This window comes from Chaetodon trifascialis, chromosome 3 (genome assembly GCF_039877785.1).
Source record: "Chaetodon trifascialis isolate fChaTrf1 chromosome 3, fChaTrf1.hap1, whole genome shotgun sequence".
NCBI lineage: Eukaryota > Metazoa > Chordata > Actinopteri > Chaetodontiformes > Chaetodontidae > Chaetodon > Chaetodon trifascialis.
The window spans coordinates 10,234,942-10,258,888 of record NC_092058.1 but is presented as its reverse complement, the minus strand read 5'-3'; the positions used below and the strand labels follow the sequence as shown (position 1 = coordinate 10,258,888).

Here is a 23,947-nt window from a genome sequence, read left to right as displayed (position 1 = left end):
ATCCATTCATTGAAAGGACCTCAGGTATCAACACTTGACAGCACTGAAAGGCAAACATTCAAAAGGTTTGGCATCGTTATGGACAGTATTCAAAGATCTTGCTGTAAGTGAAGACCTGAAATTGACTTGAAAGTTGCTGATAAAGATTTGTTGCTTGACTTGGACTCAAATCTGACTTAAAACTTGTCCCAAAAGATTTAACTGCACCAGCAATTACCCAAAACCACAATCTGACATATTTATATTGCTACTATTGTCCAATTAACACTAACCAACCTTTTAGAAGACTAAAAACCAGCAATTATTCACATTTTAGAAGCGGCAATCTGAGAATGTTTCTTCTTCTCAGCTGTATTAAGGCCAAACACAAAATTAAGATCTTTAAAAGGAAAATGAGCAAATGATGTGTCTGATGGTCTAGAAAGTCGCCTACAACTTAATTTGGACTTTCCCCTCAAGGACTTGAGATTTGATTTCGACCTGCACAGACTTAAAACATCTCTCACACATGGAGTTACTAATATTGGATATTTGGAGCCATCCCCACTGTGGGACTAATAAAGGTATATCTTATCTTAATATGATGATCAGTAATATCACCTCAGACTTTTTCCTTTAGTAATTTTTGCATTTTGTCTCTCCCTGGCACATTTCGCAACCAGAAAGAAGCTCGTCAACAATGTGTAATGCTTGAGTACAAATCCTGCAAGAAATGTGCAGCCGATTTAAAAAGCATCAAGAACAATGAATAAAAACAAGGTGTGCATGCGTTTCTGCTGACACTCGTCATCACTGTGCATTCCGTTATCATGCAAATGATGCGGGACGAGTGGCCGGTGTGTCATGCCCTTTTAAGAAAAATGAGAAATAGTCAGGAGTGACGTCTGCTGCGCACGGAGGCCGGAGGCAAACTGACACTTGCGGAGCGGCGAGAGACAGCGAGCGAGAAACGGTGAGTGGAAATGCCAAACTTTACTAGACGCTAAACGCGGTCAAATAACTCATCTGCGCGGGAGCACGTCGCGTCGACACTTGCGGGTTAATAAGCGGTAACGGCGGAGCGCGCGGCGTGCGTTACATGTGTCGGATAAACGAGAAGAATTGTCCGCAAGTACAAAACCGAGTGTGCACTCCCATTTTAGTCAAGGCCAGGCGGAAGGGCAGGTAACGTTAGCAATTCGGCTGCGTCTTTCCCGAGCAAATACGCCGTAATGGGGGATGATTTAAAAGCTGCCAAGCCCGGTTGACGTTTGAGCTTTGAAATGCGCTCGATTGCAGCGTGTTTTCTGGCAGCCTAGCTGTGTTTTGATGAGACGCCGAGGAAAGGAATGTGTCGGCTAGCTAGCTCGCTTGCTAACGAGCCGCGGCTAGCGGCTGTGAAGTGTCGGCGGCCCGTCGCAGGCAGTTAAAGCTAGCTAGTTAGCGGCATTTTGCTAACAAGCTTGATAACGGGACTTAGTGTTGTTGCTGGTATGAAACTAGATTGTTTATGGACAGATGCTAGTCTCAGTGGCCTGGATTAAAGATTATGGTATTTTAAGGATTTATTTGTAAGCGGGTTTATGATTTGAACAGATTTTGATTAATGTTATGGAGGCTAAGGTTGTAATGATAATGCATCGGCGGTGTGTTAGTTACTGCTCTGTGGTGTAGTCAGAGCCACAGATTGCAGGGACTTAGCATGACCTGGAGTGATCAGCATATGCTCCGCCGTAAGCAAATTAGGTAAGATTCACAGTGAGATAACCCAGCAACTCGAATGACTTTCTCTTGTCTGGGTCCAAGCTTTGTCCCAGCCTGTTGCAGGTAGAGTGATGTGAATCAGGAAAGGTTTGTACTCAAAGTATTAACATTTTTAGTTTCAACAAATCACTGCAGTTTCCAAGTGAAGTAGACTTTCTGCAAGGAGGTGAGCTGTCTCAAAGGCGCGTTTGTCACCCTGTGTTAATGGTAATGATACCTCTGCCTCATCCTGTGCCCTGAATCCCTTCATAGCCCAGGTTAGGTTTGATGATGAGATAGACCCCCCCCCCCCCCCCCCCCCCACACACACACACACACACGTCTCCTCCCTGTCTTTAAGCAAGCCTGCAGTCTGGAGTCTTGAACAGGAACAGAGACTGGAAGAGACTATTTTAGTATGGAGCGACTCCTTTTCCATCCTATCAGCATGCAGCCTGCTTGTGCTTTGGAAAGAGGATGTGGTTACAGGTCAAGGCCCCAGCGACACAGATGCATTCGGCTGATGGTGTTTGTCAGTTACAGATCTTTGTCATAATTAAGTCACAGTGAAGTTTTGTGTGCTGCCTGCAGTTTTGTTCTGACTCATCGGGGCATTCAGGGTTACCGTCAAGAGATGCCTGAAGTATGTATTTAGATAATGGGAGATTTTGGTTCTTCGATGTCCTTTTCTTTTTTCTTCAGGTATAATTTTGATAGAGAAGATTGCTGTTGAAATTTGACCCTGGCTTCAGAGCGATCTAAAAACATCACAGTACAGATCTTTTCCCTTAATTACTCACGAGCCTCGATTTCTAGAACAAAGTTAATGCAGCATTATCACATGAGAACATGGGCGCTAAAAAAAAAAAAAAAAAAAATCTAAGTTGCCATCATGACAGCATTTATTTTTTGAAGCTCAGGTGGTAATGATTAACTTTACAGGCTTGTAAATTCCGAATTTTTGAGGAAGTTTCCTAGAAAGAACTATGTAAATTGGCACTAATTCTAGGTTAAATTAGAGGCAGGGTTCAGTTGATTCACTTCCAATTAATTAATTCCAGTTAGCTGCTAAGATAGCCAGTGTTTTAGTTGTGGCACAGCAGGGTGGCCGAACACGCATAAATGTGCAGTTTGATTATGGGCAATCATGCAGTTTAACATGTGAAGAGTTAAGTTTCCAAATACATGCTAAAATAGATTGAAATAAAATGAATAATGATACTTTGATGGAAATTCCTCTAGATTTCAGCAGCTGTGTTTAAAATCATCACATCTAACTGAACAGTCTCAGAAGTTTTTCCCTATAATTAGTACCAACTAACAAAGTTCTTTCCATGAAATTTTCAAGACATTATTAGGATATTTGTCTGAAATAATTTGGCTGTAAAATACAATGTTACCACTCTGTCGTCTTTGCTTAAACCCTTTGCCTGACTGGTTTTCTGCTGTCAGTAGTTTCTGGGTTATTCCCAGTGGTGGGTTTCTTATGTTAATCTCAACGTGTACAAGTGATGTGTACTGTGGTTTTGGTGGAGGTAATGAGTAACCAGGAGCTTATCAACATTTAAAAAAACTCTCCACCAGAACAACTATTATCTCACCCTGTTTTTTTTCTATCCCTAAACCTCAAGTGGATATTTACTCTTATCAGCGTAGCTCCTGTAATTGTCATGTGGGCCAACACGCAAGCAAATGAGATGTCACCAGAGTCCGTATCATGCTGCCAGCTTAACCAACGGATGTGTGCATTTTCTCCATCCACATTTGGTGGAAGATACAGAGGGCAGCTGTCAGTCACACCGTCCTGCTGAGTCAGGAGCTGTGACAGCTTCATCGCTGTCGGATTAGCCTCACTAGACCAGGAAATAGTGCATCCTGAATGTTGTATTTCAGCTGTGAAGCCTCCTGCTCTCTTATTTCAGTTTCCTCCAGTTTGAGACGCAGTTTATCCAGACGCGTTCGCTGCATGTTCTTGCTAGCAGCTTGCTCGTCCAATTTCCAGCCTTAGATGGATGCATACCTTTGGCCGTAGAGGGTGAGTGATGCAGTGATGTCATGGTGGAGCATGTTTTCTGCGGCATGTGGCTTTCTCTCACTCCTTATTTGCTGGGGTTACTACGAGAGCAGAGTAACGGCAGTGGTGTGTTTGTTTTCTTGGGAATGACAGTGTGTAGTTGAGGGCAGTGGAACGAGGGAGAGGTTTGGTTTTAAAGGGAGATGTCCTTAAATGGCCGTGTGTGTGTGTGTGAGTGTGTAGTGAGTGTGTAGGCAGCCGCTTGAGAGAGTGCAGCGTTGTGTGCAGTTTGCCTGGTATGAAAGTTTGTAGATGAGGTGTCATAGCAAGAGCATCCTTTTCTGTCATGCCCTTCGTTTTGTTTCGCCTTTTGGAGGCTGCGCTAACGAGTGGAAAGCTGCGTGATAAATTAGTTCAAAGGAGATTGGTGTTGTTCACTAATTTGATTTGGTGAGGATGGTATTTGTGTCTTGGCACAGCCACTTTGCCATTCTCAAGAACATGAATTAACACTCAAGCTGAGAAATGTTGTCCTTCACTCCCACTAGAGCTCAGACATACTTCAAATCCTGGCTTTTAGAACGCTTTATCACTCAATGATGCTTTCTAACTTTCACACTTGATTGCCTTTATTTGTACACATCATCAGCTTACCAGCATGATACCTGCCAGTCACCATATGTGTGACGTAGTTAGTTAGTTAGTTAGTTAGTTAGTTAGTTAGTTAGTTAGTTAAATCAACTAACTTTCAAGTCCTTAAATTAATGCTGCCAACACTGCTAAAACATCTGTAATTTTTAAGATAAGATAGAACTTTATTATCCCAAGCGTGTAGAAATGGAGAAAACTGAGCTGGCTGCTACTTGTATGTAGGGCTGCAACTAACGACTATTTTAATAGTCGACTAGTCACCGACTATTGAAACAATTAGTCGACTAATCGGATAATTATTAATTTTTTCTTAAATTTAGCATGAAGTTGATTTAATTATGTGGCAAATGATAATAAACACAAGAAAGATGGGTACAATGAAAAATGCATCTTTTATTGAACATACTGCGGATTCGTACAAAAATTAAATTAAAAAAAATTTTTTTAAATACATTTGTCAGGCACAGTCTGGCATAACGCTCATGCTCTCTTCTATAGTGAAAATATGCTTATAAAATGTACAATGTATGTCATAAAAACCGTATTGGCTTGAATATTACTTGAATCTTACCGAGGCGAGTCAGACTCCGTTTCGTTCAACTGCCCGACGTGCTTTCTCTTTAAATGTTCGTGCATCACCGAGGTACTGCCATGATACGCAAGGTCTGCTTTGCAAACCTTGCAAGTAGTCTTTTTATTCGCTGTATCCAGGCTAAAACGCTCCCAAACTTTAGAAGTTTTGGTATGTGTACCTGATGTTGACACCGCCATTTCCGTATATTACCGCTCAGAGACAGAGACGCTATTGCGCATGAGCGACTCTCGGCAGAGATTATAATCAGGTGGGATGCCTCACTCTGTTGGAAAAACGCGTCTGGCGACAATAGTCGACAATGGAATTCATTGTCGACTATTTCTATTATTGATTTTTGTCGACAACGTCGCCTAATCGTTGCAGCCCTACTTGTATGCGAAGGAACCAGAAGTGTTTAAACTCAGATTTGTACTTTGGGTAGACCTTTATTTCCCAAATGAGTATTTCCCTCGAATTTTGAATATCTGCTGAAGAGAAGCCACCAGTTCATGCTATGAATGATGAATTGAATAAATTCCTTGGATAAATGTTTTTGCTGGGATAATGATCCATGATTAGATAAATGAAAACAAATGATTGTCTTTTTAGTGGCACGGTTTGTTGCCAAATGTGTGGACATATCAGTAATATTGAACCAAACTCTTATCGCCGGTCTAAACATTGACTGTACATATGAAACCATACCTTTTCTCTCTGAAAATGGCATTGTAACCTAATCAGGTTTTGAACAACTTTTATGCCCATTTTCGCTTTATTTGTATACAACATGGTTTGGAAACCAAGTTCCCCATGGATATGTTTGATACCTCAGTTGTGCTCATCTTTGACTGTCCTCCATAACGACCTCTGAAGCAGTCGCATATTAACAGAGCGGCTTCCTGACGTCATCTGTCTCAGCAGGGTCAGTCGGTAGCGTCCATACAAGAACCATGACGTGTGGATAGCTGACAAGTGAGGCCTAGCCGAGATCTAAGCGTGACGCTGTCTGTATGACATCGTATATGTGACACTGTGCATGCACTTGACTCTGTGCTTGAATGTTTACATGAGAGCGCAGCAGAGACTCTTTGCGTAGCACTCCATTCTCTATCTTTTCCTCCTGGTGGCTCCTAGCTGATCGTGCAAGGAGAACTTCTCTTTGTGCGTAGAGGGTTATTGAGTATGAATTATTCACAGTCCGGGCTTCGTATCCCACATGGTCACTGCTTGTGATTGAAGTTGGAGGTCCGTAGTCCTTTGCCCACCCCACTGGGCATTTCGATAGAGTGTGCTGTTAAAAGAACAGTGTAGGAGGGGATCATCTGCTTCCCAGAATGGCTGGCGATTAGCTTTTGATGGTTTGCAGAAAGAGTTGATTATCAAGCGAGGCTATACCGTCTTCCTCGAGACCTGATTTTAACTTAAGCCACTTGCACGGCGCAGCCTTGATGCCCTCACGCTGCACTTTTCAACCCATGACCGTAAAGTTGAATCCTCTGGTTTCCAGATTACAGTCCTCTGATGTGCAGTCAATGAAACCTGGTGTTATGCCATGTCTTTTTTTCCCCCCTCAGAACATTTGGGCACAGCTACAGCTCCATCTTTTATCAGTAATTGGATAAATGTGGTACAATTAGGCATAAGGATGATGATTGGCATACACTTGACATATGCTGTGGAAACCTCTACATTGCATTGGTATTACGCTCTGTTATGATTTTGATCTACTAATCTTTAGTTTCAGTGCTGGAACGGCTGGAGAAAATGGTTAACAAGTGATTAAATGAATCATAATGACAAGGGGAAAATGATCACAAGCTGAATGCATGACATTTCCTGCCAGTGAAAATGATGATAGTGAACTCTTCATACAAACTGAAGTAGGGCTGCAACAAGTAGCGATTTTAATTGTAGATTAGTCTAATAATGAATAATAATTTCTATAAAATGTCAGAAAATTATAAATGTTTTTAATACCTTTTCAGGTCCACAACCCAAAGATATTCAGTTTACAGTCATGGAAGTCTAAAGAAACCACATAATATTCACATTTTAGATGCCAGAACCAGAAAATTTTGGCCTGTTATTCTAAAAACTGACTAAAATTGTCAGCCATTAATTTTGTTCTGATCAACTAATTTGAATTTTTACCTCTCTAAATTGAAGTGTTTAACTAAATAAAATCTGAAAAATTGGCTTTTTTCATTGTTTATGATTTTCTCTCTCCAACCGTTGGACTTTTGGAAAAATCAGATTTTGATATGAAGCCAGAAAGGAGATAAGGTATCAGAAATCCCCCACATCACCCAGCCACAGCTGAACGTCCGTGTAGCAGCCTCTCCGTCTCTGTAGCCCAACTTCCAGTGACCCAGTTGGCTAACCCAACTGACTTTAGGCCACAATGTGTGCCAACGATTCGAAGCCTCCGCGCCCCTTAAAGGGATATTCCAGTGATTTCACAATTTCCTCCCCATCAGTTTCCACTTCCCTCAGCTGTTTTCTGTCATTAGTCAAAAAAGGCTGATACCATATTGGTGTTTTCCAACACCAAAGAATGAGTGAGTGACTGAAAAGCCTGAGAGCAGGGTGTGTTTTGGTGTGTGAAGGCCAGATGATTGTGTCATTTGGAGGAATATCTGCCAGATCTATGTATCATCTCCCCTTCAGTTCCCCCTACACTCATACAAACCACAGCTGGTTTGTGTTAGAGAGGGGTCACATACTCTTCACCTCCTCCACCCTGAAGCAGCTCCACTTATGGGTGTTCCCTCCATTGTTGTGCTGCTTCTTGTCCATAACCTCCAGGAATGACGAGAATCTTTCCTTTCTGGAGAGGAAAAACTCAGCGACCAGACTTGTTTTGTTTTGCTTGAAAAGAAAGTTAGGATTTGTTTTGTTGTTGTTTGCTTCTCGATTTTTTGCAGCTCTCTCATTTTGTCTGTCCCATTTTGCTTTTCCCCATTTGTCCAGTGCAGATTGTTGGGCTGTCCCGTGAAGCAATCCCGCCATGCGTGAATACAAGCTAGTGGTGTTAGGCTCTGGAGGTGTGGGCAAGTCCGCTCTGGTGAGTATTCCTTCCTCATCCCCTTCCTGCCCCCCTTAGCTCTGACACCTCTGTGGTGTGTTTCCTGAAGGTTTTGTAGGACTGTTATTTAAACAGTTAAAACTACTTGTTTACACAGGGAACCATAAGAGCACATATGAAACTCTCCTTTTCCTCATTTTTTTAACTGAAACCTCTTTTGCTTATCTAATTATAGGCAGCATGCTTGCATTTCCTGACAGGTGTCACGTTCTTGATGTGGACCTAAATGCCATTGAACAGATTAGATGCATAAACACATCGTCTTTTTCATTGGTTTGATGAAGAACAGACACAAAATCCTGAACTTTTATGTACGCTGTTGTCATTACAAGGCTGCCAGAGGCCATGGATGTCTGTGAAATGTCGCATGCTTTACTGAGCTAACTTCGACCAGGTGTTGAAGTCGGGTTAATCCTTCAACCTGGCAGCCTCACATGTTTAGACCTTAAGTTATTATCAGATGAACTCAGTCTACCCCTAATGTAAACCTACCATTAAGTACAGTGTTTAATGTAGCACAGTCCTAACTCGGGCTCTTGCATGTCTGTGTCACGAGCTTCAATAAAATTTGGCACAGTTGAACTTTGTCTTATCCTGGCTATCGCAGTGTTATGACCATCCTCTTCGTCAGTTGTCGTAATTGTTCTCATGGCCGAGAGGTCGCGTTGATCTAACGCTGGCTTGCTCTGTGTCCTCTCTTGCAGACAGTTCAGTTTGTACAGGGAATCTTTGTGGAAAAATATGACCCTACAATAGAAGACTCGTACAGAAAGGTGAGTGTCCCTTGAGTGGGGAGAGGCAGAGGCAGAGTGCCGGACTGGAATGAGCTGATTGTTAGCAGCTGCTCTGCAGGTTCACGTCATGATAGTGTGCTCTTGTTTTTTCTCATCCATCGCTCTTTCTTTCACTCTCTTTTTCTTTCTCTCTGTCTTAACATATATTATTATCTCTTGCCTCTTTCTCATCTTCTCTTTTTTGTTAGTTGTCTCGTTTGGTTTTTATTGTTTGCAGTGTTGTGATGTGTCCCTTGACCCAAAATTAAACATTTTTCTTTCTCTTACAGCAAGTGGAGGTAGACGGGCAACAATGTATGCTTGAAATTCTCGACACAGCAGGCACAGTAAGTGAACTCCAGACCACTGAAATCTCTTCCCATGCCCTGTATTGCTGTGTGTAAGGACCCCTGAGGTACTGTATTGAACACTGACCTTTGGGTGGTCAGATGGTCGGTCCACCACTATGGTCCAGACTAAAACATGTCACCAACTATTGCTTGGCTTCAGATGATGTTTCATGGCCCCCACAGAATGAATTCAGCTGACTTTGTCGATCCCCTGACTTTTTCTCTAATGCCACCATGGGGCTGACATTTGTGGTTTTGAGTGAAATGTCTTGACTGCTTTTCATTGGAGTACTAATCGATGCAGTAACAGTTCATCCAGCATCATCATAAGTTCAACATTTGTCCCAAACTTAAGTTGATGACAAAATAGCAACAAAACTACTGATCATACCAGCCTCAGCTGTGCTTTGTGCTCTTTGGTAAATGTTCACATGCTTACATGTATGATGGTAAATATTATACCTACTAAACATTAGCAGTTAGTATTGTTATGATGAGCATGTTAGCACGCTGACATTAGCAGTTAGCTCAAAGTAAAATACTGCCTCACAGAGCTGCTAGCATCCCTGCCCTTTTTTCTTTTTTTTTTTAACTCCAACACAAGTATGCTAGAAGAGTGTCTGTAAGGTAATTGGATTTGTTTGTATGTATGATGCACCAGCAACACACATGATTATGATTGTTTCTAGTGGAAAAGGGTGCTGATGGTCTACCCACACTGCATAACAGTGTGAGTGTACTGTCGAAAAGCTTGACCAGGATCCAACAATGCCACTGCAGAGGTCACACCAATCGCATTACCTGTTGTATGCAATGGACTTTTATATTAAATGTTCAACAGTATAAAATATGACGGAGCTAATGGCCTGTCCTTCCTCGGGTTTTTCCCGCTGTGTAGGAGCAGTTCACAGCAATGAGGGACTTGTACATGAAGAACGGCCAAGGCTTCGCCCTGGTATACTCCATCACAGCACAGTCCACCTTCAACGACCTCCAGGACCTGAGAGAACAGATTCTACGAGTAAAGGACACAGAGGATGTAAGTGCACAGTCTGCACACTTAGACTTACCAGCATGTTTACATCAGCTTCTCACCAGACTTACTTTTATTCTGTATCTGCTTGGATGGATTGTAGAAACACAGCAGTGGAAAATAGTACAGATAAGTTACAAGCACCACACTTCTTTGTTCTCAACCGCCTACATTGTTCAGAACCTGATTGCACTGTTGCTATGGATACCATTCAACACTGTAATCGCTGCATCTTATGCCAATAATTACAAATATCAAAATACAGCGACATAATGCAGGTGGTGTCGCCGTGTTGTTTCTGTGTTGACTGTCGAGTGAAAACAATGAGAAAGCACGGCTTGTGTACTGTACATAACTTAGCATTAGCTAATATTAGCGTCACGCAGGTCGCTGTGGTTTGATTACTTCATCTGTTTAACAGTCCAGTAAAAAGTAGGGGAATGTCTTTGTCTCACTAGGGGATGTCCAACCCTTAGTCTTGCTTTTTCTGCAAACAGTGTGGTTTTCCCTGCCAAGTCTGCCTCTCAGCTTGGATCTGTAACAGTGCATCTAAAGCGAGGCTGTGCCATCTCGTTATTTTTCTGCTGTTTGTTCGACGTGCATTTCCAGTTTTCTGTACCTCTGGTAAATTGTGAGGCTGTTCAGTGAGTAAGCCCTCCATCCCCTTCTCTGGTGGGGCAGATAGTGCGTCAGCAGGATCTAAGATGCCCTTTTTTGGTGATCTCTGGAGGGAATGAATGTTACCATAACCCTCTCTCACTCTTTCCTTCGCTTGCGCTTTCTCTCTCTGTTCCCTGTCAAAACCATCTGAAAAGCCTTTCTGCAGCTTGCTGCAGAAGTTTTAGTCATGTTCTCAAACATGTTTTATTAGTCTTCGTCTTGCTCCCTGTCCTCCCTGTCTGTGCCAGTATACCCCTGTGTTTTCTGTTTTGACTGGCCTTTTCCACGCCTGTTGCTCTGTGTTCCCCCCTCTTCTCTGTGGCCTGCCTCATGGTCTGGCACTCTGTGCGGGTGATTGGACTGTCAGAGATGATGTGCAAGGAAAGCCTCAGCTCATCAAAAACACACTGGATTGTGAGGCTGTGGTGCTTCATTAGAGCCTCTGCGGTCAGGGAGCTGAGGTTAGCTTCAGGCTAACAGATGGGTTGCAGGATCAGTGGCTCCTCAAAGTGCAAGAAAACAGTTGCCGTCCCTTTTCTTCTCAAACTGTGCTTCTCTGAATATGTCCCCAGTCTTAACATTTGTGCTTATCTGGCTATTACAGCCACTCTGTCAGCTATCAGTCCACTGGTGATTTAAGCCTTTACTTCTGATGGCCGTGACATCTGTTTATCTTTCTTTGCCCCTTGCAGGAATGCACGACCAAAGGAAATGCTTAACGTGTTTTCCTTTTTTTTTTTTTTCATCTGTGAGGACAGATTTCTTATTTGGAGAAAGCTTTTGACTTTTGCACAGCTAAAGCAGACATTCTAGTTGCTGCTACAGCTGTTCTCATTCTTGGCTCTTCCGCGCACCATTTACTGCAAAGCTGGCAAAATGTACAGACGCGCTTGATATTGCCAGGCTCAATTAAAAAGCCTTTTAATGACTGTACATTGAACACAGTGGGGCCAAAATTCCATCTCCTTTAAAAAAAAAGTCGTTAGGAGTGAAGAACGAAGTGAGTGAGCAGTCAGCGGTGTATTAAAAGCTCACTTCTCTTACTTCCTTCCACACTTCTTATGTAAGAGAGGTCGTATGACTTTTCCGGGCCATCTCCGTCTCTGCTTGTGTGACTTGGATAGTACTAATGCCTGACTCCATGCTTGTGACTCACCACTCCATTTGAAACGACTGGCTCCATTCATTTAAGACACTCTATACTCCCCTGTTCTGTGCTCCCCACAATCCAATCTCTAGCATGCCTTGTGGGCGGGACAGGACCTGTCTGTAGCATGTTAACAGCGTCTGAACAGATTCTCTGTGGGCTGCATGGATTCCTCCAGTAGGCCAATGCTGCCTTGTGTGCTGCTGACACTGAACATTTTTTCCTTCCCTGCATACCTCCATCCTACCAAGCCTCTCTCCATCCTTTTCATCCCAGCTCGGCTCAGAGTTTGTGTTAGGAGGGCATACCGCTGGTTCTCCCAGGACCCCTTGGGAGAAATGTCGTTCAGCAGTCCAGTGCGAGGGGCTTGTTTGGATATCAAACATCAAGCAGCAACCTCCGTGGGGTTAATCTAAACATCGCAGTTTCCTGTCGTCTGCCTCACAGCCCGGAGAGAGGGTGCGAGCCAGTGAGAGAGAAAAGAAAAAAGGGCCCTGGAATATTCATACTATGCCTTCAAAAGTATGACATTTTCCGGAGGAACGTGGCCATAATCCTGTCAAAAACGACCTCTGAACACTAAACTTGTGGGTGGGCAAAGGAAGTTTGAGCAAGTTAGTGCATGTCAGGGTACAAATATCCAGTTTTTCCAGATCCACAAGACACGTCTGGGGGCCGTTTCAGGGACCAGGAGAAGGGAGCGACTGCAGGATTTCCCATGCATGGATTTATTTGCTGCTGGCCCACCACAAATAGATTTCCCCAGCTCATTTATTATTGGCGCCTGTTGTGCTGCATGCAAAATTTTCCACTAGTTGATTATGTATCTTGCTCGTTAAGCTGGACCACAAACACAAATATCCTGTGAACCTGAGACAAAATGCTGAACTCTTCCTCAAGCTTGAGTCTCGAGCCTTTTTCTGTTTTCATACAGTTGTGCAGAGGGTGGTGCGGTAAAGCTAAGTTTAAGTGTGAATTTACTCTGCATGCAGAATGAACTCAAGCGCGCACGCAAACAGACTCACACTATCATGTAATTCCAGAGAGCAGACAGAGCATGGAAATCCAGCTGAAATGTTCGAAAACATTCAGGAAGGAAAGCGATGTTATCCCGGCTGGGCGGGGCTGCCACGACTTCCTCCGGGCCAGCATGCTCCCTAGATAGCCGGTCAGGAAACAGCAGGCAGGATGAGACGCATCCCGACACCCTGACTGCCCCGGCTCTGCCCACTGTGACAGTTTGCCCAGAATATTCTTTCTTCCTCAGAGAGTTTTTGTTTTTTTGACCTTGGTTGTTTAAACATCTGACTCGGGGCACAAAAGAAGAAGTGCTGGGTATTTGGGAGATTCCAAAACCAGCTGCATTTCATGTCAATGGTTGTTTTCTCGGTAGTTGTGTTGTCAGTTTTGGTCGGAAAGGAAACAAAACCAAAAGAGACTGCATTCGTTGCACGTTCATTTTGAGTCTTTTGTCTCTTTTGCCACTGTTCTGTTACCCAAGTGACCCCTTTTCTTCTTATTTTTTTGCCTTCCCACAGGGATAGATTGATTTTCTTGATTGTCTTTGTGACCCTCCAATGCAGGCGCCACTCTTTTGCTTTGAGAGGATGCACATGAGTGTCCTGCTTTTACTCCCATGACCTCCCAGTCCCAATGTCCACCCTTGTACCCTAACAGACTTTAATGTCACCAGTTTGTCCAGTGGGGCCAACACAGTTAGATTTGTTGTACTTTCAAGGGGTAGGTGGCAAAAAAGAATGCATGAATAAATTTTTACAACATTTATCTCCCTGCTTTTTTATTATTTATTTTTACCTTCTCATATCGGTTTATTCATATCTGTTTCTATCCATTTATATTGCTTTTTTTTTTCCGTCAAACATTGAAAGTTTTATTTCCTGCGCAACTTCAAAATGCACATTTAAAGCAGATGAATGCACTCTGATGCATTCGTAATTTCTGGATCATTTTATTGAACGAATAGCATGTTTTTCAACTGTGTCTGAAAAGTCTCATTTTTGGAATTCCTACTGAATCTCGGTTGTGGTATTGACATTAGTATCAAAAACATTTCTAATGCAACTTTGCCGTAATGTGCACATTCCCGCTGACATTGGTCTCATTCCTAGAATCCCATCTCCTATTTCACTTTCCTCTCAAAACCCCCTACTTCTCTTTATTCTCCTTCCTACCGTCTACTTTTCCCCTCTTCCCACTTTTTCTCTATTTATTTTTCTGGCCTTCCTTATGAACCTATGGACTTACCACTCAAAATAAATGTCAGACACATCTGTTTTTCATTAGCATTGCTTCAGATCTCTTGGTTTTCTTCTTGAGGTGCCAAAAGTTTTTATTGATGTATTCATTTTGCCACAGTGTTGTATAAATTCAGTATTTTGTTGCATATATGGAGCCAAGCCTGTTTTATTTTTATAACTCCAAATCACAAACCTGCTTCTTTTTCTTGTCCCAGGTGCCGATGATCCTGGTGGGGAACAAGTGCGACTTGGAGGATGAGCGTGTGGTGGGGAAGGAGCAGGGCCAGAACCTGGCCAGACAGTGGAACCACTGTGCCTTTTTAGAGTCCTCTGCTAAGTCAAAGATCAACGTCCTCGATGTGAGTACACACAGAGACAAACCACTGGTGACTCTGCCCATAAACCAATATGGTTTATCAAAGATACAGGTAGTAATGAGCTCAGCCGGATTATGCCTGCTACACCCTCATTAAACCTGCTGTGTGTAAGCAGTGACATCAATCCATTTAGTGATGTGGCATCAAGTGATTGCTTCATGGTGCCAGGGTGTGTTAGGACCTGCCCTGTATGAAACATGGATGGTTTTTCTGCTGTTTACATTGTGTTTGTTTGCTCTCTGTTGTCTTTCTCAGATCTTCTATGACCTGGTCAGACAGATAAATAGGAAAACGCCAGTGGAAAAGAAGAAGGCGAAAAAGAAATCCAACTGTGTCCTGCTTTAAAGACCCCTCCCCAACCAGCCCCTGCAGCAGCTCTGAGCCAGGTGTGTGTCTAAAATTTCATAACATGTGCTAGTCATAAAGGTCCAGTAGCTTGACATGTCCATGAGGTCACGATGTGTAGGCAGGCTGTAAGCTTTGTGTCACATGATATCTTTGTATGTCATCTTAGTTGATGATGCTTGCGTCAGGTCAAGTTTATCAATCATCGCAGTCTGCAATCTGCAATCTGCAGATTATTTTCATGATTAATTTATTAATATTTTAGTCTATAAAAAGTGTCAAAATATTGTGAAAAATACTCATCATGATTCCCCACAGCCCAAAGTGATGTCTTCAGTTTGCTTCTTTGTCCTACTAACTGTCCAAAACCCAAAGACTCTTCATTTACTATCATAAATGATAAAGAAAAACAGCAAATCCTTATATTTAAGAAGGTGGAAACCAGCAAATGTTTGACCTTTCTGCTTGAAAAATGACTGAAACTATTAGTCAATGATCAAAATAGCTGGTTATTAGCTTACTTTCAATGGACTAATCGATCTGTTGACAAGGGCTGCACGGTGGCGCAGCAGGTAGTGCGCGTGCCTCACAGCAAGAAGGTTGCCGGTTCGATCCCCGGGTCAGGCGGGGCCTTTCTGTGTGAAGTTTGCATGTTCTTCCCGTGCATGCGTTCTTCCCGTGCATGCGTGGGTTCTCTCCGGGTACTCCGGCTTCCTCCCACAGACCAAAAACATGCTCATTAGGTTAATTGATGACTCTAAATTGGCCATTGTAGCTGGGATAGGCTCCAGCCCGAAAGGGATAGGCGGTATAGATGATGGATGGATCTGTCGACAAATCATTGCGGATCTAAATATGAAAATTGGAGGAACCTTCAGAGGTCCAGTTCAGAGAGAGAGCCCCCCCTCCAGGCAGATGAGGGGTACGACAAATACTGAAAGTGGGGAAAAAACTCGAGTTATTCCAAATGAACTGAAGTCATATGAACACCTGAGTGGAACTAGATTCATCTGACTGGGCCCAGTATGTGTTCAGTGTCTTTCTGTGCGGTTATTCCAGTTTAGCTCAGTGGCCGTGGTGGCAGGATCCTAAAATGGAGTCGTTGCCCAAAGAGGAACTTTTCCGTGTGACAGCAGGGCAGGCGGACATCTTTTCATGCATTGTACTGTATGTGCGGGACATGTCACTCTCTCTAAGTGACTGCAGTTGTCATCCTGTGACAATAATAACATTTCTTTGATTCCGCTTAGTTCCAGTAAATATTTCTGGACAGGCCAACTTCCCCTGAGTCAGCCTTCAAAAGTGTGAAGTGCTTTCATTAGCATTTTCTTTTTTCATCTTCATTGCTGTTGAATGAATGAGTCAGTGTGTGATGGCTGGATTTAAACATGGACCTCAGCAGACTGCAGCAGCTGGTTATGTCTGAGGAAATCCTGATCTGTCATCACGTTGTTTCCCAGGAAAATCAGAGTCAGAGTCAAATCAGATTGCTTCTTCTTTTTTCTTTTCTATTTTTTTTTAACAAAGTTTTTTTTTTAGAGTTTGCCCGGAAGCTGGTAATGAGGAAGTCTGAAAACAGGCACTCATGGTAAACTAGACTGCTTATTACTGTCAGTCCTTCTAAACAGACCAGCTGGTCTGTTCATTTTAGATCGGCCTTTACTGACATTTACTGCGTCTGACGCACTAATTAATCTTCGTCCAGAGGTGTTGGATGGAGCTTGACAGTCCATTGAAGCCTTCTTTGGTAGCATTGTTTTCTTCTGCAATTACAAGGACATTTTCCTACAAATGCCTTCAGGGCTGCAACGGGACGAAATTTTCATGTTTCGAGAAGTGTCCCAGAAATGTTTTGTGTCATTTACAGTTGCTCAGATTGATCAAATCAAGAAACCAGGAGGAGCTTTTATTAAGTACCAAAAGTTGTTGTTGTTCATAAGGTTGAAAAATGCAAGAAATTGGCCGAAAAACAGAAAGAAAGAAATGGCTTAACTGTCTGCGGTCGGCTAATGCTGGAAATGGTGTAACGTTAGCTATTGTTTTAAATCTATAGTGATAGATTTAAAGTCATGGCTACAAGCAACACGACTAACACTTGTTAAATCAGCGTTAACGGTTTCACATAAGACAGCTGAGCGTAAATAAGGCACTCTGTCTTGTTTTGAGACGATCCATGTCTTAGTGGCGTTTCAGCTGACCTTCACCCAGCAAACAACCGTAACGTAAACATCATTCAGCACCGCAGCGTGTTATTTTGCTGCTACGCACCCTTGAAAAAACAAAACGATTGTCATCCCAGTGCACTTTGGCACAGAGGTTGTGGACCCGACTGCTAACGGGGAAGTTGTATGCCTCTATACTTGTGTCTGCTTTTGTGTGTTTTCTGGAGTAAAGCTTCTGGACCTCTGTCTGAATTTAACATCACGTAACTGCAAACAACCTTTTAGTATTCTTTTAAGTTATAATGAGCTTTACAGGAATGAGCAGAATAGTTTGTCAAAATATTATGTCCGAACAGAAATGAAACTTGACATAAACTTTTAAAAAACACTTAAATGGTGGAATTTAATCCTGTAGATTAGCAAATGTACATGCTGTGATAGCCATCAAATTTCATACTAGGGTGCACCGTGAAGCTGGTATGCCACTGCAACCATAATTGCCTTAAAGATCATGTATGCCTATCTAACACGATCATCTGTCATAATGTACCATCTTTCATTGTGGAATCCCATCATGTATGCAGAACATTTTCTTGACAATGTAGCTGAGAAACCACTATGATGCTTACATACGCAGCTGTGGGATCTTTGATATCTGACAAATCAAAGTACGTCATCACATTGGTGCAAAATTCCCAGAAAAAATGACCTTAAAGCAGTCATACTTATTGATCTGCAGGGAAACAAATCTCTACCATGTCACAGTAAATATATTGGCCACTTCTAATTTTAGCTGCTGGTCACATTTGACCAAAAACCCACCTATTGGTCAGAGGTCACTGCACTCCTGATAAGATTTAACCCCGGTTAACCCGCCCCGCACCGACTCCCAGCAAGAATGTTTCCACCCTGATGTGGCAAGTTTCCTTTGAACGATGACTTTAGCTTCAGTCAGTTGAGCAAATCTTGTGAGATCTCATGATGTGCATCCAGCCTCACGTGGAGATTACTAAGTAGGGCCTCAGTGTTTCCAAACAGTGAAGGTGTAAGTCTAAAGAGCTCACTGTGTTTGGAGTGAAATACGTTGTGGGATGTGCTGGCAAATGAGTTAGTAGCTGCTCTCAAAGGCAGGCAGACAGTGCAGCGGTGGTGTGAAGAATTAAAGTAAAGAGGAGTTCAAACCCTGCATGTCAATTTTAGAAAGTTACACATATTATAACACTTCTTTGTGTCACTTGGCGCCTTTGTTAATGATACAGAAGCCCCTGCCTGAATTTTTAGAAGCTCTGTGTTTGACCCCTGCTTTGTTTGCTTGGTGAGACCAATGGGCAGCAGGGTGGCACAATGAGCAGGGACACTTCACACTGGAGGACTTAAGTACAAGCTGTCATTCATGCGGGTGTCAACTGTGCTGAAGCATCCTGGAGCAGCACCCTGACTGGACAAATACTTTCTTTATACAAAGATCAATACAGCTCCTTCTCAGCTCCAGCTTGATATCACATTGTGGTAAATCGTGGTAAATATAGTCTCTAAATGTAGCATTTCCTTGAAGGGAGCGAATAGTATCCAAACATGAACCACTTCTGCTGAATCTCCTGTACTGTTTCTGGTTCAGTACTTAGTTATTACTGCAGGAGAGAAACTGTTGCCTCTGCATTGAAGAATGAGGACAAAATGAAGCAGCATATTTCCTTTAAGTGCAAGAATACAACAGTTTAGTACAACTGAGAGTTGGTGCAGTGGAATGCGACAATATGCAGTAATTGTGACCATTAAAATGGTACAGATGTAACATAAAAAGTATGGGTCTGGTGTCAATCGTAGGGTCTCTTTGTTGTTTGGAAATTAAAATGGGTGTTGCTGGACAACCCACAGTTTACAAGAGTTTTTCAGCAGTTTTGTTGAGAGTGCAGTCGCTCAGATGTGTTGTCAGAGCAAAAACTGTTGCCAAACCAGCGATGCACAGCCAACAGCAGAGATTTTATATCTACCTCCTTCAGTTACTTTTAACTTAACGTGCGGTGGGAGTAATACTGTGGCATTACTGATAACAGTGGATTAGTGAAACAGACAGTACCATTGTGCCCAGCCCAGACATCAGGGCCGCTAAACCACCCACTGCGTTCCTCATCTGAATCCATCTGTGTTGGTCAGTTAGTGGTCCGGTTTGTGTGAGAGTGGGGCCTCTGTCAGCATGCCCTGAGGCGGTGTCTGCCCCCCCCCTTCACACGCTGGCCAGCCCAATGAACCAACACTAATGGGATTACAGCCCCACTGTTCCACTGCTCACAGCACACCAGCTCATACACTGCAAGAGAGAGCGAGCGAGCGGGGTTACAGTGCCAGCCTCAGACAGGACAGGGAGTTAATGGGACATTTCACTTTGTACAACATGGTCATTTTCCAGTTTGCTGACCTCATGGTCAAGTGGTCTGTGATTTTAGCCGTCACTGTATTCACTGGGACAGGAAGTGGCAGGCAGCTGATACCTGATAGGATGGTATATTGATTCTCAAGGTGTGGATTTTTAGTATTTACCTGGGCTTTGTAGGACATTGATTCTTTTGGCACCAACAGCAACAGGTGTCCCTTTTTCCTTCAGTGTTTAACTCTGCTCAGTGTTGAGTCAGTCGTGCCCACATGTTGTTTTATCACCACACGACGCAGCATTGCCATTAGCCTTTATAGACCTGGTAATTGAGCTTTGGGTTGTCTTTTGAACTTTGAAGTCTTGAAGTTAACCTGTTGTGTTGCGGGGAGCTTTGTGTTCGGCTCTCTAACAGACTTCAAAACAAGCGACTTATCACAGCGGCAGAAGCACAGGTGAAACCAATGACACTGATTATGGCTGCATTCCATTTAAATACCGCAGTTAGTCATGCCAGTGAGCATGCATTATAGCATTGCCCTGGACCTGGAGCTTCTAAATAGAATGCAGCCATCATTAGTCTTGTTAACATCTATGTTCTGTAGCTATCACAGGTCAGAATGTCTGCTGCAAAAATGTTTTTGGTTTACCTCCATTTCAGCATCCTGAATCCAGTCACATGCCCTCACTGCCCTGTTGGATGGTAGCACGCCCGCCACTCAGAGAGCCAGCTGGACATGCACTTGTGTAGTACTTTATATTTTTTCTTGCGATTAGAGAAAACCTGAGTCCAGTGGGGACTTCAAACAAGACAGAAATGCCCATTAGTAGCTCTCAGTGTCCAGATATCATATTATAGTTATCATAATTAAGGCAGTCTGAGCTCTAATTACTCTTTATTTTTCTGAAAGCATATCTGGCTTGGCAACAAAAACCATGACAGACGAAGAACTCGAATCATGCAGCCGTCGTGATGATTGCGAACGCTCTCATCTCATTAACATATGACGTGAATGCATCATGAACACAGAATGAGTCCGAGAGCAGGATGTCAGAACTGTGAGATGTAACCAAAGTTAGATGAGGAAAGTGGATCGATATCATCCGCCCTTGCACCCGTGCACCCTGTAAGCATCCTAGAGGAGCTCAATAGGCCACTTCATGTGGCTTTTTTGAAAATAGTCAGAGGGAGGGATCAGGTGGGACGTAGATCTCTGTATAAACATGCTGAGCATTACCAACACTCTGGAGGGAAGCTTATATAAGATATTTCTCCGACAGTTAACAATATCAGTATATGTTATTGAAGTTATTAATAATAATCTACAGTAAGTTAAAGAAGGGTGTTGTAACCATTTGAAGTGATACTCATTTGAGGAAGTCTCTGTACTGTGTGTGTGTGTGTGTGTGTGTGTGTGTGTGTGTGTGTGTGTGTGTGTGTGTGTGGGGCTCATTTTAGATGATTCTGGTTTTTTTTTCTCCAGAAGAGGAAACTCCTGAAACATTTCCATAAAACATTTACAGCCTAGTTTCTGTAGAAGAATCAGACATCTTTATGTTTTATCATTACTAAAACTCTCTGTCACTGCTCAGCTTTTGCAATCAGTGGTCAGTTTGTAACTGATTCATAGGTGGCTCGTGAACATTAGAAGGCATCACACTGATCTGTATTGATGCTGAATCCATCATGTCATGACTTTTTTTGATTTGTGGGTATTAGTACAGAACGTTTTATACACTTAATCATCACACAGTTACAAAATATGTGAAGCCACTGCCTCTGCTGGTAACTGACTCAGGAGACCCCTGGGAGAGACCCCTGCTGTTTTGAACCTTGGGACCTTTTATGCATGACCCATTTCTGTTTGCTCCTCCTCAGTTTTCCTCCCACACGTGTGAAGTCATTAACCTGCCACTAGAGGGCGCTGTCAGTGTGCAGATGGTGCTATGGAAACTGTAGTCTGGGTATGAACGGAGGACTTAACCTCTGTGTGCTCTTCTTGCAGAAATGCTGTAATGAAGAACTGTTGCCCTGATTGGAACGTGCCAGCATTCCAACAGCCCCACCCCCCTCCCTCCATCAGCCATAAACGGTGAATCAGCTGACTGAACTGCTCCTATCAACGACGAGGATGATCTGTGTGTGTGTGAGAGAGAGAGAGAGAGAGAGAATGGAGAGAATAAAGAGAGAAAGAAAGACAGTAAGAAAGAGAGAGAGAAGACTCTGGTCTCTCGCCTCCGGGGACCCTCCTCTGTGTCTCAGTTTCAGTGTGAACCCTGAATGGACAGTCTCCATTTCTGCACCAACAAACAACACCACAAACTTATGATGATGATGATAATGATGATGGTAAAAGCTTCTGAACGTATAGAAAAAAGTGTCCATGAGCCGCCCACATGGCCAGCAGCCCCGTATTTTCATTTTTTTGACCGTTTTAACAAAAAGAAAATAACAGCGTTAAAGAAGGAAAACAAAGTTAGATTCAGTATTTTTCATCTTTTTCAATATCAATATCGTATTTGAAAGACATGGAAGTTGACCTCTTTTTAGTTGTATGATTATAAATATTCTTCAAAAACGAGCATGAAAAAAATGCATCAGTTATTCAGTGTAGATGTTTTCAAGTGAAATCAAGTGGAAAAGTGAGAATTTTTTTATAGCCATACACCTATTCTCCATGCCTGTCATGTCAGTGATGATAGATCAAGGTCTATGATATGTATTATTATTTTTATTATATATTTTTTTTCTTTGTTCGCCCTGTTGTTCCTCATGGACTTCTCTTCTGCGAATATCTCTCTCTGATGTGACTTAATTTTATACTCAGTCACTGGGATTTCATAGCTCCCATAATATATTCTAATGCCATTTTTTGCATAATAATGCTTCAGAAAAAAATGGGTCTTTTATAGAAGAAATATGGGGAAAATAAGGATTGATTTCTATGTCTCTTGAAGCTGAAATATATTATACTAAACCAACTCTAATAATGCTTCTTGTGTTTTTCTGTCAATGATGTTCCAGCTTTTATGGATTATTAAAGTACATTTTAGTACATTTTCATTATATTGGTCAATGTATTTTTGTGAATTAAACTTTTATCCAAAGTGGATTTGAGTTATTTGAGAAGAGTGGAATTAAAAGATGTTCGTAAAGGGCTGGAAACTTAACATGAGTTGCATGGGGACGTTTTTGTAGCTGTAGTACATTATTGAGTTTATACAGTGACACCAGTTTGTTCATTGATCAATAGTTGTGTAACAGTTGATGCACTGTATAACTAGCCTGTTAAAGCTCTATGTTACATGTGATGCCTTACTGTTATTGGCCACCAGGTGTCAGTATGTGAGCAGAAATGTTTCACACACTCATTGGGAGGCTGTCACAGTGTGTTGACTCAAATCCTGCCTCCCAGAAGTAAATTGCATAATGTGGCTTAATGGGACGATCGATCACAGTGAAATTAGTGCATCTCTTTCACGATTATTCTCCAAACAAAAACAGAGTGTTGGGAAGCTGGAAAGATTGTATGTATGCTGCAAACCCCACAGTGTTTCTGGTGCCTTGTACACTGAGCCCCCACAGCGTGGATTAATTCTACTTTCTCACCTGAAAAAGGATTTTCTGTAATCTTCTCTCACTGATTTCCAGTGCAAAGTGCAACGGAAAGCAGGGGGGGGATTTAAAAATCAAAATAGATGAAAGGTTGAAGCTACATTGAATAAATTTAACAGCATTTTTGTGAGGTGAAATAGCTTAAGAGGCGTTCTTGAATATAAACTCGGAAAGAAATGGTAGATGCTCGTAGCACTTAAACAGCAGTGACCAGGGATAAATCAGATTTCATGTATAAAACATGCTTTCTGTGACTGTTACACTGCATAAGCTCATGTTTTCGTACCAGGAGATGCAAATGTGATTACAATTAGTCTTAAAGCAAAGCTGCGTAACTTCTAAAGAAAGACCACGTTCTTCCTTTTAGAAATGAGAACGTGAGTTTAGAAGCAGTAAAACGTCTTCATTCACGTCTAAACATTTAGAGGTTTTGCTGTTACAGCCTTAAACTTTAGCATTTAGCATTAGCTTGAAATTAGCACTTGTGGCCACAATGGCTGCTGTTCATCCAAAGTTACATAGTCTTGCTTTAAAGATTTTGTCTCTTAGTAATTGATTGATGGTTCCCACAACTGCCTGTCAGGAGTAGGTCCACTATCACCCTATTTATTATTACGTACATGGTGTGCGGCTGCAACTAATAATTATTTTCATTATCGATTAATCGTTTGGATGTAAGGCGCAGCTTCCTATAACCTCTTGAAATCACTTGTTTTGTCCGACAACAGTCTAAGACATATAGATAATAAATTTACAGTCACGTAAAATAAAGAAAAGCAGCAAATCATGACAATTTTGTGGCCTATTTG

At 42.4% G+C, this 23,947-nt stretch overlaps 1 protein-coding gene across 3 annotated transcripts; it reads left to right on the top strand.

Moving 5' to 3' along the window:
* The first annotated feature begins 737 nt into the window (after positions 1-737).
* LOC139328613 (ras-related protein Rap-1A-like) lies at positions 738-22,513 on the top strand. Of its 3 annotated transcripts, none has more exons than XM_070958453.1 (8): positions 738-952; positions 7,937-8,025; positions 8,751-8,819; positions 9,110-9,166; positions 10,068-10,208; positions 14,483-14,626; positions 14,900-15,030; positions 21,529-22,513. In XM_070958453.1, exons 2-7 carry the CDS (start codon positions 7,969-7,971, stop codon positions 14,987-14,989), a joined length of 558 nt encoding a protein of 185 aa, XP_070814554.1. In that variant the 5' UTR covers positions 738-952; positions 7,937-7,968; the 3' UTR covers positions 14,990-15,030; positions 21,529-22,513. The 3 variants fall into 3 exon arrangements, with proteins under 3 accessions (XP_070814554.1, XP_070814556.1, XP_070814555.1); XM_070958455.1 differs by having other exon boundaries at positions 909-952; positions 7,932-8,025; XM_070958454.1 differs by lacking the exon at positions 738-952 and adding an exon at positions 3,550-3,757.
* Positions 22,514-23,947: the final 1,434 nt, after the last annotated feature.